The sequence below is a fragment of the Gallinula chloropus genome (assembly GCF_964237585.1).
Source record: "Gallinula chloropus genome assembly, chromosome: Z".
NCBI classification, from domain to species: Eukaryota; Metazoa; Chordata; class Aves; order Gruiformes; family Rallidae; genus Gallinula; species Gallinula chloropus.
Window position 1 is genome coordinate 21,120,692 of NC_140089.1, and position 19,634 is coordinate 21,140,325.

The 19,634-nt window shown below is 37.7% G+C and overlaps 1 protein-coding gene across 1 annotated transcript in view; it reads right to left on the reverse strand.

Annotated features, from left to right (window-relative positions):
• The window catches only part of DTWD2 (DTW domain containing 2), a gene marked incomplete at its 5' end in the record, with an annotated part of 93,592 nt that overhangs the window by 24,855 nt on the left and 49,103 nt on the right, over positions 1-19,634 (reverse strand). Inside the window, one exon of the mRNA XM_084278210.1 lies at positions 14,541-14,724. Within this exon, the coding sequence (XP_084134336.1) occupies positions 14,541-14,724 (184 nt within the window). The remainder of the gene's footprint in view (positions 1-14,540; positions 14,725-19,634) is intronic.

The following is a 19,634-nucleotide window of genomic DNA, read 5'->3' on the forward strand; positions in this document are numbered from 1 at the left end:
TTCATGCGTAATGCAAGTGCTGAACCATTGGGTATATGTGACAAGAATTTTGTCTTGGGGTTCAGGAGTTCATCACGTCTTGTCACACTGCATTTGGCACAACCAACTAGGAGGTGTTGCTGCCTCTGAAATCATGCCTCACCACCAAAAAAAAAAAAAAAATTAAAAAAATTGGGATTCTCAAGAGAAATCTTTGTATACTTTGTAGAGCACCTCAAACTAGTTACCAATGCTGTAAAATACAAACAGGTAAGATTTACAGCTGAGCAGGATAGAGACCACACAGCTGTAATGGGCTCATGTACAAATTAATGCGGGACAGGGTATTACAAATCATGCCATGATGCCATGGAAGTATGTCTACAAAGGCTGCATGTTGAGAGTCTTGTATAAAGTTCATTTATCATCACATTTGATTAATACTATTTAAAAGAATTTCAACCAATTGAAATCCCACTTCTAATTAACTTTAAAAGGGTAAAATTCAGTATTTATGCATTGCACCTACAGATATTTAAAAAAAAAAAAATTGTAATAAGGAAGTGTTCCAGGTGTCTTTGGTGAAGAGACTTCAAACCACAAAGTATCTCCTCCACAGTGGTACTGCCTATGGACATGCCAATTTAACAATTCCAAATCCGGTCCTGAATTTGAAATATTGACTTTTATCAATGTAAAGTCCAAAACACAGACAGACAGCATTGTTAGACACTTGGGTCCTGCCCTTAAATGAAAGTATCTTTTCAAGTAAATGCAAGAATTACTATCAAAACCACAAGTTCTCAGCCTCAGGGACTGATAAAGCCAAGACTCACACTACTGAGCAGTTTCTTACATGAGTACTTAGTAATTACTCAGTGATAGGAGAAAAACTGTGAAATGGAATTTTAAAACTAAAGACCAAATTCTGCTATCATTTATCTGCACAGTAGAATACTAAGTAAAGTCAACTTAAATAAATGTAACTGATTTCTCATACAATTAAAAGAAGCAAATCCTGTCCTAATTTTTGTTCTTAAATACTGACTGCTACTTTTAAAATTTTACTTTTCAAAATAAAACACATCTAATTGTCCCCCTGATTCACAATTAACCCCACAGGACCACCACTCCTCCAGAATGGCTGCAAAATGTTTTTATCAATAGCAGGAACTGAAAAAATATCTGAAAGAAAAATTTCTATAAAAGGTTTTGGTCTTATGAACTTTCAGGATGTAAGGTCAAAAAAGTTTGCTTCAACTTTCTCATAAGCTGAAGATAAAAGACCTTAATAAAAGAAATAGTTATTCTAAAAATACAGCAATATAGGAAGCAGTGGTGAAATACATCTTGCACTAGAGTGGAAATCTAACATAAAAAAGAGGAATGTGATCAAGTATGGAATCTGGGAAATCACAGAAGTGGCATTTTAAGTCAAATAGTCCAGTAGTCAAACAAAAAAAGACAGTAAACCAAGTACAGTGAAAAAACACCAAGATGGTTAAACAAAAAGAAAGAATGAAGGAAAGTCAGAAGGAGAAAAAAAAACCACACCACACAACAAAATATTGCCAGCTTTCTATCTTCTAAGAAGTCATTTATACCAAACATGTATAAAGACAAAAACAAAACAGAACGAAGATAGAAGCTGCAAGTAAATTAGTGAATCTGCAGAGAGAAGTAAGCACTACTGTGCAGAAACTATCTAGAGAAAACAAACAAAAAGACAACGGACTATGAATTTTCATGAGTTTTAATATTGAAGGAGCCAACCGTAGTTGTATTGCTATGGCAAAATGATGTGATTGGAGTCTTTTGGAAAAATTACTTCTCTTGAGATTTGGGCTGTATTGTTCTCCCCATCAGTTAATAGTTCTTGTTTACACTGCCACCAACCACCTAAGACACCATCAAATTTCATGGCCTCAGTGGCAATCTCCTCCTGGCTCATTCTCCTTCCTACTATTTCATATTTTTACCCAGTTCATTTTTTTCTACTTTCCCTTCCTGGGGAGGGATGAGGAAGCAGCATATTCAATTTGCCAAATATGGGTTTACATCTGTCCTTAATTTGAAAAAAACCCACAACATAAACAACAGAAGTCTATAATAAAATATACACTGAAACTCCTCTGAATGTTTTTCTAGCCTCCAACAACTCACGGATCTCACAGGCTAGAAGTGACCCCTTGGCATTTAAAAACAATTTAACCCCAATGGATTTTCCTTATGTAAATTTGTTCAACTACTTTTCAAACTTTAAAAACATAAAAATTCCAACTGTAAAGAATTCTACTGCTTTGATACGTGTGTGAAGACCTCCACTTTTTCATCTTACTTCCTTGGTACTTAGGTCTTTTGAAGCCTTTTAGTACATGTATTGGCAAGGATAGTCAACAATTGGTCCATATTTACTATGTGTGTCACTTGTGAACTTATAAATCTTTCTTATGCTGGACCAGCTGTCTTTCCAGCTAAAGAATAGCCTGGCCAGCTGTCTTTCCTGCAAAAGAATAGCCTGCTTTGCTGTATCATATACACAATGCATCCCATATGGTGATCATTGGCTGGATTTCTCTTAACCTCTTCAAGGTTTTTGTGAAATTTTCTGCCTTTTTTTTTTTTTTTCCAAATAGGAGGAGCATGGGCCTTAGAGACACAGCAATCAGACATGTTTCTATCTTTAAACTTAATTTTTCAATGTTCTGAGGTTCACTGAACTGAGGTTTTAATGGAATTTGTTACTACAGTCACAAAATGTTGCTGCTGATAAGTGTGCAGTTAAGAAGGTTTTTTCTCTTTCTTTTTAAGTAAAAGTAGGAAAAATATTGGTGTATGCTGCCATTGCCAGTACCTGAAGGGAACATACAAACAGGAGGGGAATCAACTTTTTAAAAGGGTAGACAGTGGCAGGACAAGGGGGAATAGATTAAAACTAAAGGAAGGAAGGTTTAGATTAGCTCTTAGGGGGAAGTTTTTTACAGAAAGAGTGGTGAGGTGCTGGAACAGGCTGCCCAGGGAAGTAGTGGATGCCCCATCCCTGGAGGTGTTCAAGGCCAGGTTGGATGGGGCCCTGGGCAACCTTGTGTAGATCCAGGCCTGGAGTTTGGTGGTCCTACCTGTGGCAGGGGTGTTGGAGCTCTATGATCCTTGGGGTCCCTTCCAACCCAGACCATTCTATGATTCTATGATCTACAGTGAATTTCCTGTGCTATGCTAATGTCCAGCTACTGAGCTTCACAGTCTTTTTACAACTCATCACAGCTTGCCTTTGTCAGTACCACACTGAATATCTTAATGCCATGATGAAAATTTTATCATTTAACTACTAAATCCTCCTTGTATTACTTCCAACTATGCTGAACAGCATGGATTCACTGGAGGCGCTACTGATGACATCTCTACAAACTGTAATATAAAATGATAATAACTCTTAAAATAGATGAGTTATTGTTACCTTCTTTAATTGTTTTTCTTATTATGATGCATAGTTTTATTGGGGGCATTTGGTGATGGCACCTGCTAAAAGTGACCTCCAAACACTGCTTCAGTCAGATTGCTTCTGAAGGAGCCAGAAAGCAGACGAGTAACGAGCACCAGTAAACTTTTGAGCTGTCATCTGTTTTCACAGGATCACAGAATTACAAGGTTAGAAAAGACCTTTATGATCATGGACACTGGGCTAGCCCAATACTGTATATTTATCCATGGATCTTTTAATTCTATTCTTTATCATCTATTCAATTAATTTATTTGGTACAGGTATTAGCACAGCCTCCATAGGTATGTAGAGGTATCATCAGGAACTGATAATCTTAGACTGTGGAGATGTTCAGACTTCCTGTTGCCCACACTTTCCAAGTCTTTGCTGCTGACTGGGTTAGATATGGCCATGAGATATGACTGTCTTCAGAAAATTGATGATTCTAGAGCTGAACTATAAATTTTGTGGACAAAAGATCATACTGGGATACTTTATCCTTCTTTCAAGAACTTCCTTTGCATAGTGTCCTGGAAGTTTAAACCATTGTTAGGAATGACTTTGCCTCCTTAGAAGGGGCTGCATGTCCTTATTTACACATCATTATGTCTAACACAAAGAGATTAGCACCTTCTCTGACACAAATATTTTAGTTGTGCACAAAGTAGTGACAGATGTATAGATCAAGAAAATAATTTTAAATGACATGACCATAATTAAAAATCCTGATAGAGAACCTGCTTGGCATCAGTTAAAATAACTTCTGACTATTAACAGTTGCTCTTTTCCAATGGTTACTGCAAATAGCTGCTCTCAAGAATGATTAAAAACTCTAGCCTCCAAAATTTCAAATTATTCATTAAAATTATTGTAGACAGTGTTCACTAGAACCTCTGAATAATAATCAAAATCTGTACACATACATTCTTGTCATTTCTGGGTGCTTCTGTCATACATGCTCAAGTTAGCATTTGGTACTCTCACTTTTCTTGTAGGAAAAGAAACACACAAATAATTTTCAACTGTTAAAACACTAGTTACAGTAAGTCAGATTTCTCAAAGCTCCCTTTCAGTTTTTAGAAGCTCAAGCAAGACTGCACACTGAGTCTTTAACAATTACATCCTGGGCTCCAAAGAAGCCAGTTAGGAAATATCCCATCTCAGGGATAAAAGGGTGAGGAGGGAGAGAGAGGAACAGCAAGAGAGATCACAGGCATAATCTTAACAAAATGTCAACTCACTTGAGGACTGGTGCTTGGATCAGTGCAAACATATGCTCACAAATGCTCACCACTAGTCATGCAGATCTAAGCATACAGTGCAAGCTGAATTGAACAGTAAACCTCAAGTGTTAAAAATCTGCTGTAAGAAACCAGGTTTTAGCTGATGACATCGATTTTCATATAGCAAAGGAAGTATAAGGGAAAGAAAATAGATGCATCAGAAATTGTGACAGCAGGATGGGAAAAGACAATGCGGTGTTGAATATTTCAGTAACAGCAATGCTGTGATAAATATACATAGAAAGATTTGCTGGCATTATGTTGTTGACATTATTTTGCCCAGGAAGTAGCAGAGGATTGCTGCAACAAAGTAGAAGAGAGTGAGAGTGAATATGAACCTACCCCAGTCTAAAGCCAGGCAGGTAAAATTACTGGGAAACACTCACAGTTTTCCTGCATCACTGTATATTTAGTTTAAGTAATTTTTTGATACCTGAATAGCAGCATGTGAATTCCTTCACAACCCCAACTCTCACAAAGTGCATAGCATTTTTTAAGATTTTCAAGGGATGGATATTTCTCTTTTTTTTTTTTTTCTTTCTATAACTATACAGCATAAGGATAACGATACCAAGGAGATTTTCATTCTCTTTAAAAAAGGAAAACAAGATACCAGGTGACAGAAATAATTAATTCAGGTTTTGGATAGCAGATGCTTGGATTTACAACAGTGGTCCAGGAACACTTGTACATAAATAAAACTAATTCACATGTTACCTACTTCAGAAAGCTTGCCTACATTTAATGCATGTGCTTGTCACTAGGTTAATTTTTTTCCAACTTTTTTTTTTGCTGAAGTATTTAAATATTATCAAATTTATTTTTTTTCAGCCATCTGTTCCCACTACTCTATGCTTATCTCCTCAAAACCAGAAGTAGAGTCACCCATGGTGCTCTGTGATGCCGTATACACCAGCCTGACTGTGCCAAGCATGTCTGCTGAACACACCAGCTCATTGTTCCCTCCAAACTAATGGCATCCACTGCTCCAATTTAACAGGACACTTTTTCTGTATCACCTTTGCAAACCACAACAGCTGTTACAAGAAGGCCTGCAGTGCACACTCTAATACTTATGGCCTCTTCCTCAGTTGTGGCCATGCAAAACATCCTGGGATAATGTGTTTATCTAGAGGGTGCCAGCTCATGGAGTGCATGACATAATCAATGTAACCATATCAAAAACTATAAAAGTCACCTTAAGCCATGCATCTCATAAATTTCTGCTATAAAGTTTGTCCATATTCATGCTTTGTCATTTGTAAAAATCCCAGACAGTAAGAATGGTTATGGATCAAGAGATAAATTTAAATCTTTCTGATAGAGTTAAATACATTAGATTCATAAATATATTTCCTCTGGGACTTTCTGGAAGATCTAAACTGAAATTTCTTCAAAGACTCTTTTCAAAGAAAAGAGCTATGCTGACTGAGCTTTTGATTAAAAGAAGATCTTTAGATTTTAATACTATTTTAAAACAACAACAAAGTTTATTAAAATATACATTATCTGTAAAATCATTCAATGTAGCAATATAATATTGAATGAAATTTTTTATTATTACCCAAGATCAGTGAAACTGTGAAGGAACACAGTAAAATGTGATCTTCTAATGCCTCCAATTTCTTCTGTTTTTGTAGTATAACTTGCAATTTTGAATTGTTAATCTCCTCATTACTAAAGTAGCTCTCTTCTACCTACAGAACACTGATTAAAAGCGCAAACTGACATTTCTTTAAGAATTTTAGTTACAACAATTTCCGTTTCTATTTACAGATAATGCCTGCAGGAATTATATCCTCTTTTACTTAAATACCCCCCTTCCTTTAGGTATTGTCATATCTACCTCATTCTCTTTCTGGGATAAAAACCTGCCTTCTTAAATTCCAAATATAATCACATTCTACTCAGTTTAATCTTGCAAAACTGCATTATCAACCCAAAGCCTCAAAACATTAAACAAAAAAATCCTTATTCTTCTAGAAAACCATTTACAGAGTATTTAAACACCAACTATACTATAGGAAAACAGGAAATAATATAGAAATATGAAAAAGCCAGAAAATCCCTACAGTGTTTGCCATGGCGTCTAGCTCAATGAGAAGGATGAAACATAACAGAGTCACAGGGTAAACAAAATCAATCTGTAAGAGTGCTGGTGTCTGCTTATAGTTTTACTACAATAATCTACTACACCTGACAGCTAATTTTCACAGAATCACAGAATTGTAGGGGTTGGAAGGGATCTCCAGAGATCATCGGGTCCAACCCCCCTGCCAAAGCAGCTCCCTAGGACATATCACTCAGATGGGCGTCTTGAATATCTCCAGAGAAGGAGACTCCACCACCTCCTTGGGCAGCCTGTCCCAGGGCTCTGTCACCCTCACTGTGAAAAAGTTCTGCAGGTTGGTGTGGAACTTCCTGTGCTCCAACTTGTGGTCATTGACCCTTGCCCTGTCCCCACAGACCACTGGAAAGAGGTTTGCCACTTTCCTTTGTCTCCCACACTTCAGATATTTACAAACATTGATCAGATCCCCTCTCAGTCTTCTTTTCTCAAGGCTGAACAGCCCCGGTTCATTCAGCCTTTCCTCATAAGCGAGATGCTTCAGGCCCCTAATCATCTTTGTGGCCCTCCACTGGACTCTTTCCAGATCTGTTTTTTTTATACCAGGGAGCCCAGAACTGGATACAGCACTCCATGTGAGGCCTGACCAGGGCAGAGTAGAAGGAGAGAGAAGTCGTAGGGATTGTGCAAGTACTTCTGTTCATTTTAGCAAAAATGACCAAATTTAGTTTAACACACAGCTGTGTGCAGAGTACTCATACACAGCCTTTGCACTGTTCCATACTCACCTGGTGTCTTCACTGTCCCATAGATGACTGCTTGCAGTTGCAGCACAAGTTCTGACTTAGCACTGTGCTACCACCACAGCACAAGCAAAGCTGAAGTAACACTCAAACCACTAAATACAACCTTTAGGCTTGATTTAAGAGTCTAAAGCCAGTTAGGTCACACTTCAACTTTTTTTTTTTCCCTCACCAGGAAGATATGTCTGCATTTGAGAACAATGCCATTAAAAGAGCCCCATGTGATCTGAGTAACAGCAGATAGCAACTGGTACATTTAGTGACAAGCAAACAAGTATATTTTTAAAATATATTTTAATATACTTATTAACTTAATACTTCACTAAGAATTTAATCCCTTTAAATTGGAGTTTTAAAGAATTAAGAGTTGCAATGCAATTCCAATAAAGTAAAGGTAGGGACAGTAGAATATTTTCCTTTAAAAGAGAGCAGATAAAAAGCACAGACTGTTAATTCAGACAGGCTGTAACTGCAACTGTTAAAGTCTGTGATCCATGCAATGCAGAATTCAAGTACGCACAAAGAAGCAAATCTGCTAAGAAAGTTTTTTATACTCCTGCTGTCTGCTCGTATTTTTCCCCAAGAGTTCAGAGTAAGATCATTTGCATCATTGCTTCATAACTCAATGCCTCAGAACTTTCTCAGAAAAAGTCTGTGACTCACCCCAGTGATAAATGATATGTGACAGTTTGACTTTGCAAAGTCTTAAACCCTCTATATATGTGCACACTGCAAGTGAGTGAAGGTACACTCTACCCTATCATGTAGTTAGAAACTTTTATCCATGTTCATGTTGCCAGAGAAGCTGTGGCTGCTCCTCCCTGGCAGTGTTCAAGACCAGCTTGGATGGGGCTTTGGGCAATGTGGGCTAGTGGAGAGTGTCCCTGCCCATGGCAGGGGGTTGGGACTAGATGGGTTTTGAGTTCCCTTCCAGCTCAAACTCTTCTGTAGTTCTATGTACAGATGTCTCCAGATTAACTTTTCAAAAAGTTTCTTGGCATATTATCTTATTTTACTTTCATTACATTATTTTTACTTGTCCTACCACTTTAAAACCTTTTTCAGTTCCATTTTGTGCTAGGCAGGATTTCAGAATTTTAAAAGAATCACCTGTATGTTAACTGATCAGTATTTCCTACACATTGCTTTAATAAAGCAAACATCCTCAGGGATACTCAGGGATTACATTTTGTGCTCCACTACAAGGCCTAAAATAATTTTGGCAGGTGAAATGCCAAAATACAGATACATTTAGTCCACATCCCCTTGATTTTCAGTACCTGCTCAGACAATATGAGCCTTTATATAGCTAGGTTCAGTTCAGTTAGCACTTAACAGCATTGGCTTAAGCCACTATTTACCAGTATCATAACCACACTTAGATAGCACATGCTGTGACCACACACTGCTGTGGCAAGATTGCTACTGAGATTTATATAAGACAGACGAGTTTGAACCAATTGCTCCAACACTATCTCAAGGATATGTGCACAATCAGCAAAACAATCCTCTCGAGTGTAAAGCAGATATAATTTTAAGGCTTAAAGTGTCAACACTTGAAAATGGAATTAAACACTAGAGTCTCTTCAAACATGAAGGATGCATCATCTTCAATATTTGACTGTTATCTACTTTTATTGACTCATCTAGCAGTGCAATACTTCTTGTCTTTACTCCCTGGAGAATGCTCAGGTTGACTGCATCACAGTATTACAACACTTAAAAGGACAGCTATACAGAGGATAGAGGCTCTCTCTTCACAAGGAGCTACATGGATAGGACAAAGGGCAACAGGGTGTTGGGAGGAGTTTCATCTCAATATAAGAACATTTTTTAATCACTGGAAGAACTTCTTCAGGGACACAGTGGACTCCCCATCTTTTGGGGATTTTTCAGATTTTCAAGATGTAACCAGAGAAGCTGCTAGATAATCTCATCCAGGCTCCCCTTCCCACTAAAGGGTGGACCAGATGATCTTTCAAGGTCCCTTCCAACCCAGGCCATTCTATGATGCCATGATTCTGGTCCAGCAGACTTTTGCAGGGAGTCCCATATGAAAGAAAAAACACATTGCATGGAGAAGTGGTCCCACATGGTGAACTGAAGAAGTTAATTATAACACATAAGAAAAAGTTTGAAAAAATGTATGGCAAGGCCTGAGTATTAGAGATCTGGTAGTTTTCAGTCTCTATGGACCTCCACTCTGAATACTGTCTTTTATTAAAGATAAAGATTAAAATGCATATATATTTTCTACCATGGATTCTTCCATTCCTGCCATAAGATCACATGCTCTGACTAGACTGGTCCTGTGTGGTGCCAGGAGTTGGAAGCGATGGTCCTTATAGGTCCCTTTCCACTCAGGGTATTCTTGATTCCATGTTCCAAACCTTCTAACAGAAAATAATGCACTTCTGAAAAAACCCGAAGTGTTGAAACCTTTTGGATTTTGGAAAGAAAATAATTTTAGGGATTTTATTTTTACATTGATTTATTCCATAATAATAATGTAGACGAGATTAATAATTTCACTTCTGTCCTCTCAGACACTTGCTGCAATCAGAAATAGGTGAGGCAGAATTTGAATGACAAGTAAGTCAGCAGGGCGTCTGTTTTTCATAAAGATGTTTCTTTTTAGGTGTTTCTGACAGGCATCTCATGATTTTCTAATTACATCAGTGTGACCAATTTAATTTATTTGTAATACAGAAGGTTAGGAGGAGAACTTATCTTGAACTAGTATTCATTTTCTGTGCCATATTTATTCAGTGCTATGCTTGGAAGTTTAAAACGGGTATTTGAGTTCTACATATAATAGAGATTCTTTATATGCCTCGGCATTTACAACAGGAATACATAGAATTTTGCTCTTTGGAATAGTGCAATTTTGAGCTTAAATAACTTTTCAAAAACTGGACAAAACTGGATCAGCTATCTCTTCCTTCATTTTTTAGTTCCCAATGAATTCTGCTGGTTTATGCATGACTTGCTATCTTCTTTATACTCATTTAAATAAAAGTATGGTTTACAGGCAAAATGGAACTATAACACAGCAAACTAAATACCAGCATGAAGTTGTTTAATGAAGTTATCTGAAAAATATTTCCAATATCTTTCCCATTTGGAAATAGGACATCACCCCATGCTATTAAATCCCCTTGATAATTCTCAAGAGTAATCTGTTATAAGCAACCACTGTTTCACTAGCTGTTTAGCTCATTTATTTTTCTCAGCAATAATGTGCAAGAGTGAAGAAGAGAGAAGTGTTAATAGGGAATAAAGTGAAATGAGACAAACATTACTGACAAAAAATCCAGGTACCATAGTAAAATTATATGTAAAATATTTGCATTTTTCTAAACAAAGAAATACTGTAATTTTCTTTCAGGTTCAGCCTTTTTTACTTTAATAGACCATTAAAATATAAATTTAGCTTACATATAAACAACTGATTAGAGTAAAAATAATTTCTATAGTTTACAATATAGGATAAGAAGTAGGTTCTACCATACCGAGTATTATTAGGAAATAGCAGTAGTTGAAGCTAAGTAAGTAATGGCCCAGAAGCTACTCTCAACACCATAATGAAAGAGAAATCGAAAATTATACTATCTGGAAGAAAAGGCAGATAACAAAATGGATTATTTACACAGCCTTCTCTCATAACACTCCTACAGATCTAATCTGCCAAAACCACTGACTACAGGCAGACAGAGGTAGTAGTTAAGTGCCGTAAAACAGCAATCACCTGGAATGTGTTCAAATAACTGATCTTCCAAAAATCAAAATCCACCACTGAAGACAGTCTGTCAGCAGAAAAAATACCCAACCCTGAAAGGATGATAAGGTTTCAGCTCTATAGAGGAAAGTGGCATGAACTTCAAATAAAGTTGAATTACACACAACAGCAGTAAATGATCTAAGTCGGTTTTAAAATGATTGGACTAAAAAATACCTTTAGAAAACATGTGATACACTTTTGTTCCTTTCAGAGTTTGCAGAGATTACCTGTTTTAGAAGTACCAGGGAGGAAGTTCTGTCAGCAAGTATGTAAGAGAAGTGAAACAAACAGAAAGGCCATCTAGATTACCTAAGCTACTCCCCAAGATAGTTTTCAAGAAAGGGACACTAAGGACAGTAAAAAAATAATAGAAAAACAATGTTGTGGAATAGTTGGCTGGAGTTTGGCTGCAACCAGTGGATCTTTGAATACATTAATCTATTCCTCACAGCCAAAAAAAAAAAAAAGGAAGCTGCTAAAAAAGATTAATAATTAGTGGCTTTATCTAATAAAGCTAAAACTATTTTTTGCGAGTTTTAAAAGTAACAGACAAGAATGATGTCCATTTTTTTCCTTTATTTTCCTCTCCCTCCAAGTGAATAGATTAGGAAAAAGTGCTTTCTTCTGCTTTTGCTAACTCAGTCATACACTCTGCAATTGCAAGTAGCCAGTTTACAGAATGTCTGATTTTTTAACTTCTGCTGCCAAATTTGGTAGGGCCAACCAAAAAAGCCTATGAATCGAAACACTTTCTTGCTTAAAGGCAAGTTATATATCCACGGTCAGGTGCTTCAGTGTATCAGAAGTGTTCTGCAGAATTTGAAATGGATTGCAATGAACTATTCATAAATTTGCAGCTGAACTGCAATACACTGAAACAAATCCCATAAATTCCTAGATGTGACTTCCATCTGTTTCAGCATCTTCTTTGGAAGGCCAAAATAATTTGACCAAAATATCAAATCTGCTTTTCCATTTCACTTACACTAGTATAGCCAAATTCCTATGCTGTTCTAAGACCCTAAAAAAGACTCCCAAATTTAATACAAAACAGATTACATGCCATAAAGAAAATTACTTATAACACAGTAGTACTTTTTTTTTTAATTAGCAGTATATTGACTAACAGCACAACATTTAATCTATCCTAACACTATAGCCATTAGGATTTTATTTTTCAGTTTGCAAACTGCCACCCTGTCTCTCCTCCTGTAGGGGTAGTCATCTTTTCACTGATCAAAAGGTGATCCAATTATGGAGACGACTGTTTTTTCTGTTAGTAATACTGCTAGTATTAATAGTTTTTCTACAACATACTTTGAATAATGCCCCTGTGTGAAAATGGCAGCTCTGTCAACAAATTACACCTGGACAAATAATCCTAATGTTCTGAAAATAATTAAGAATTAGAAACAAAATCTTTGTTAATACCATCTAGTAGGGAGTATTTTTATACATATTGAAAAACTTCCTTCTAAGAAACACTATAATAACAATATATGGTTAGAAATATCTTACAGGCATCATGACACAAGAACCCAACCGATCAGGACAAAATTCTGCTCCATTTTGATCTGTAGCAAAACTGTTCCTATATGAGATTCTGAACAGTCAAATCAAGCTAGTTGATAGAACAAAATATTTCAATATTTGTCAAGTCACACCAAAAGCCTGCAGACCCCTGAAGTTTCAAAACAGCACAATAAATGAAGAGCTGCAAACTAGTTATGAACCACAACACAGACTGAAGTTAAGACAGCTGCTTACACAGGAGTTATTTTCATTACATTTGACAATCGAAGGAGATGTATATCTTTCATTTTCAAAAAGGCCAGAGGCCCTTCACCCCTCCAGGAGTTGGTGTGCTCTGCTATACCCTAGCTCCCCACCAGTACGACTGCAGGGGAACTGGTCAGGAGCAAAATCAAGAGTCTCACTGTAAAAACCAACACAGGAAGAAACCTAAAGCAATGGCAGTGCTAAACTTTAGACAGCAATTTGACTTCCAAACAATTTCAGACTTAAGGTATTGTAGACAAGTTCCAGCACAGAATAAATTTAATGGTTAAACCAGTTTTTCTATGATCAACTGGCAGGCATGTAACAAAACTACAAAACTAAAATGACAACCTGGTTGGTTATGAATGATACACTATATTAGATACAAGCCTGCTGTGTGTGGAAAAAAAGCCTTTCCTAGAAAATTTGTAATTTGAGCATTTAACTCAGACACAGTATTTCAGGACATAAAGAGATATCACCTGGTGTGTTTATAAGACATAAATATAAATGAGTTCATTCTAATAACAGGAGAAAAACTTAATAACAACAACTGAGTCACATGAGATAAAAGTTTTTCCTCCAAAATTTATAGTCAAGACTCCTGTGCCAAAGCGACACTCAATGATCCACTTTAAAAATTCCTTGAAAAGTAGTGTTGTGACATTCACGATGCAGAAACAGGAATGGATGTCTACTAATGTTCTTAGCACTGCATTACAGTCTAGGGTTATTTTAATTACAGCTTAAATTAATCACAGCTTAAACCTTACTGGTATTTCAGATGGGTGGGTGTTGATGATCCTAAGGAAAGAAACCAAACCAAACCAAAGCAAACCAAACATAAAAAACCCAAAAAACAAAAAACCCCTAATTCCACACATGGCCAGAAGTTGTTCTGCCTATATTCTAAGGAATTTTTGCCAAAAGTCAAGAAGTTTCTAAAATCATGGAGACCAAATACGTGGGAGAGTGTGCTATGCTTTTATGAGAGGCTACAAAATTCTCCTATCAGTTTCCCTTTTACTGCAATACAATATACTCAGGTAGGAGAGATTATTTGATTGCATGTTTTATCACCTTAGACAACAGGCAAAAATTTGCTACTCTAACCAGTTTTCAATTTTGCAAAATAGTGAGGCACTATGAAGTTAAAAGCATTAACTCATAACAAACACAAATAAATCTTATAGGTTGCTTTAATTTAATTGTTCAAGTTTTCCTTATCTTGTCAGCTAGTTACAGCCAAGAAGGAAAGAAGACACCCATGATTTTCATCCTCCTAAAAACACTCCCTTCTGGCTGGTCAGAAATAAAGCATTTATGAGACGCACTCAATATTTAAATTTTACATATTCTAACTCACCTGCTTGGGAAGCCGGAAGAGTGAATTTTTATAAAATATATCTTTAGCCTGACTCCATGTTCCATCGATGATGATCATAACAGATGGTCTAGAAGACATCACATCTTCCAAATTGGTTGCTTCAGCTCCAGGATACAAAATAAGAGTACTGGGACTTCTGCACACAGCTGCTAATTCAGGATACCTTCAATGTACAGAGACACAAAATGACAATAATTATTAAAAGCTTCCATAACAAATACATAATTACATATATTCCAAGTTACTAACATCAACTCATCTTCTCCAAATTTTACCACTTTCTTTTTCCAACACCTCAAAACTTGTCGGTTCTCTCCCAGCTTGTAAGGGGGAAGGAAAAATACACCCACAAAAGTAATCAGTGAAAGCTGGATAAAGCAACATATCAGGATTATTTTCTGATACTTTATTCATTAGGTTTCTAATGTCTATTTGAGCCAAAGATGTTTAAACTGATTACCAAATCTCAACTTATGTATTTTAATAAGATTTTTTTCAAGCACATGGCAGAAAAGCACTATAATCATCCCATTTTGAACCTTGTATATATAAAAACCATCAGTAATTCATGGCCCACATCTACAGTACACTTTTGAAAATTTTAGCATCTAAATTTACACTTTTGTTTGTTTAATCACTACTTCTACAGCTAATGGTCCCCAAACTTGTACATTCTCTTCTTCATTCCTGCTAGCTTCTACATTTTGCAATAGTACCAGAGGAATCACAGAATGATATGGGTTGGAAGGGACCTCTGGAGATTATCTACTCTAACCTCCTGCCACAATCAGATCACCATGAGCAGGGTGCACAGGACAGCATCCAGACAGGTTGTGAATATGTCCAAAGATGGAGATTTCAGTACCTCTCTGGGCAGCCTGTTCCAGTACTCTGCCACCCTGACAGAAAAGTTCTTCCTCACATTTAGGTGGAACTTCCTATACTCAAGTTTGTGCCCATTGCCTCTTGTCCTGTCACTGGGCACCACTGAAAACTGACTGACCCCATCCTCTTGACATCCAGCCCTCAAGTACCTAAAAGATACTCCCTCAATCTTCTCTAGTCTAAAAAGTCTAAAGTCCCTCAGCTTCTTTTCATAAGAGAGATGTTCTAGTCCCCTAATCATCTTTGTAGCCCTTTTTTGTACTCTCTCTAGTAGCTCCCTGTCTTTGAACTGGGGAGTCCAGAACTGCACACAGTATTCCAGATGAGGCCTCACTGGTGCAGAATAGAGGGGGCAGAGGACCTCCCTTGACCTACTGGCCACACTTGTCCTGATACACCCCAGAGTGCCACTGCCTTTCTTGGCCATGAGGACACATTGCTGGCTCATGGCTAACCTGTCGTCCATCAGGACTCCCAGGTCTTTTTCCACAGAGCTGCTTCCCAGCAGGTCAGCCCCTAACCTGTACTGGTGCCTGAGGTTATTCCTTCCTTGGTGCAGGACCCTACACTTCCCCTTGTTGAATTTCTTAATATTTTCTGCCCAACTCTCCAGCCTGTCCAGAACTCACTAGATGGTGGCACAGGCTTCCAGCGTGTCAGCCACTCCTCCCAGTTTTGGATCATCAGTGAACTTGCTGAGGGTGCACTCTGTCCCCTCATCCAAGCCCTTGATGAGTGTATTGAACAGGGCTGGATGACCTGGACTGACCCCTGCAGAACACTTGTCACAGACCTCCAACTAGACTCTGTCACTGATCACAACACTCTGGACTCTGTCTTTCAGCCAATTTTCAGTCTATCCCCACTGTCCATCCACCTAACCCACATTTCCTGAGCTTGCCTATAAGGATGCTGTGGGAGACGGTGTTGAAAGCCTTGCTGAAGTCAAGGTAGACAACATCCACTGCTCTCCCTTCATCTATCTGTCCAGTTATACCCTCATAGGAGACTATCAGGTTCATCAGACATGACTTCCCCTTGGTGAATCCATGCTGACTACTTCTGATGCTGGCCTCAGCAGTAAAGACTAAATCAAAGAAGGGGTTCAGTAACTCCACCTTCTGTACATCTTCCTTCACCATGACACCTGCCTCATTCAACAGTGGATCCACATTTTCCTTAGTTTTTTCTTTTGCCACCAGTATACTTGAAGAAGCCCTTTCTGTTAACCTTGTCATCCCTTGCCAGGTTTAGGTCCAAGGACGCCTTGGCTTTTCTTGTGTCATCCCTGCATACTCTGAGAGCATTCCTGTAATCTTCCCAAGTGCTCAGCCCCTTCTTGCATGAAATGTAGACTTCCTTCTCCCACTTCAGATTTTTCAGAAGTTCTTTGCTCAACCAAGCAGGTCTCCTGCTTCCCTTGCCTGGTTTCTTGCTCTTAAGGATACACTGATCTTGAGCTTGGAGGAAGTGATCCTTGACTATCAGCCAGCTCTCATAAGCCCCTTGCCTTCCAGAGCCTTGGCCCATGGGATTTCTCTAAGCAGTTTCATAAAGAGGTCAAAATTAGCCTTTCTAAAGTCTATCCTACTTGTTGTTTTGTACCTACTACCCATGATCCTGAACTCTATCTTCTCATGATCACTACAACCAATGCTGACCCTACTGTTAGTGCCCTCCACCTGTCCCTCTTTGTTTGTCAGCACTAGGTCCACTAGTAGGTATAAAAACTGTCTAGCAGGTATTCACTTAATGTACAGGGAAATTCCTGAAGGTTTTTCAGGACACCACTGTAAGTTAGTTGGCAAAAATCTACGAAAGGCATTGTCTTCTAAGTAGTATTGGAAGCTTCAAAAACCACCTCTTAGTTTACAGAGAAATTCCTAATCCCACAGTGACCTAACTGCTTTTGGGCCCCTAGCAGCTTTTTAAGCACCTGCACAACTACTCCAAAAATCAAGTAAGAATCTCCTTTCTTCTTTGAGAAGAATTGAATGGTTAATAACAGAGTTTGAGTTAATATATACTATGTGTACTTCCAATCTGTGCACTCCATTATCACTCTCTGGGCATATATATGAAAACACAGAATTGAGTGCCTAAGACACTGAGATCTTGAGCTTAAGATCTCATAGGGCCATAAGGGAAATATGTGAAATGAAAGAGGAACTGAATTCAGTGTATCAGTAAATCTAGAGCGAGTATTCCAATACTCGACCATCTTCATCCTCCAGTCTGATTCCACACTATCACTGCTCACTACTGTGACCACTATTTACTAAAAACGAGTAATGAACTTGCGTTCAAAAATGAACAGTAAACTAAGTGTAAATAGAGACAGGACATCTGTAAGATAAGTCCGTGGCAAAAAGAAGTACATGGAAACTTCTCTGTCTGGTATGTTTTTAAACCTTACTTACTTTATGGTAATTTAGTATCACTTCCGTTTAACCAACAATCATGCTACACATAATCTAAAGCAAGGGAGGGTCTCGCTCAAACTACCTGGCACTCAAGGTTTAAATCTAGAAAAAATCAGTCGTTACTTTCAGATTTTTTTCGTGAGAACCCAACTCCTCAAAAAGCAAAATATCCTAAATCAAACTCATTCACATCTCTTAAATGTTTTAAAAAAATTAAACTAACCCAAACCCATGATGATTATGAAGGTCTAAAAGTTCGTGTTATGAATGCTACAACTATAGTCTTAGTCTATGCAGTATGATTCACTTGAAAACAAAGATTTTCAATGCACACTCATCCAAGTATTCCAGTCATTTTAGTTTACAACTGTCTATATGCAAAAGCAAAGGCAGTGGGGTTGCTGAAACAATTTTTTTTAAGTTTGTCCCACAAATACAACCTAGGATCTGAGGGCTCATTATGCATATACTCCTATAAGAACCTATTACACTTTACAAACTGTTAGAGTTCCCGCTATCATGAAAGAGTTTATTACCCATGGGCTTAATCCCAGAGTGACATTAAGCACATGCAGAGAGCTCAGTACTCTTTCCTTTCGTAGGAGCAGAAACATATGCTTCTAGGTTATGGTTCACATTGACAGTCACAGTCCATGTTAGAAGCTTTACTAAAATGTGTCTTCCATTCATAAAACAGTCTAGTTCTTCCTTCCTTAGAAAAGCCATGGAGGATCAAGCTAAACACCAACACTTACCGATTTGCTTGGATATAGTTTGTATAAATAGACTTTGTAAAAAAAAAAAAAATTAAAAAAATAATAATTGTATGTATTTCTATACAGATACATCTTGTTAATTCCACTGCACGTTCGTTCAGCCTGGAGAAGAGGAGACTGAAGGGAGACCTCACAACAGTCTGTGGCATTCTGACAATGGGAACAAAGGCGCAGGTGCCAATCTCCTCTCTTTGGGGACCAGCGATACAACCCAAGGGAATGGCATGTAGCTGCAGCAGGGGAGGTTCAGGTTGGATATTAGGAAGAAGTTCTTTAGTGAGAGGGTGGTCAGGCACCGGAACAAGCTCCCCAGGGGAGGAGTCACAGCACGCAGCTTGGCTGAGTTCAAGAAGCATCTGGACGATGTGCTCGGTCCCATGCTCTGACTTGGCTGGTCCTGTGTGGGGCCAGGAGTTGGACTTGATGGTCCCTATGGGTCCCTTCCAACTCAGGACATTCTATGATTTTGTATTTGTTGATTTAAAGATTTACATCCTGTCAGTTTGGTACAATTAGACTTTTTCTACTCATGTACAACCATCATCAAAAATTTGTCCCTCAAAACAGTTTTTATGTACATCCTTCAACTGCATTTATTTAGATCAGTCAAAGAAATGCTTGCTTTGGTTGAACACACTAGTGCTGAGATACTGCTGTAGGGCAGGACTTTCTCTTCAAAAATCAGATATTCTTAAAGGAAAATTATAGGAAACCATTGTGAAAAATAGCCATTTCACTATAATGCTGAAATAGAACTGCTGTCTGCTAAGATCTTTTAAAAACCTGGTCCACACCGTACCCTACAACTTTTTTTTCATATAAGCTTTCGCTTATTTGCATAAACATACTACAAGATATAAGAAAGAGGGCTAAGAATTAGATTTCATCTTCATAGAGCTGTACTTTTAAAAGTACATATAATCCTACTATAAAAACCCATTCAAACAATGTTAATATTGATTTTTTTCTTTTAGTACCAATAATTTATT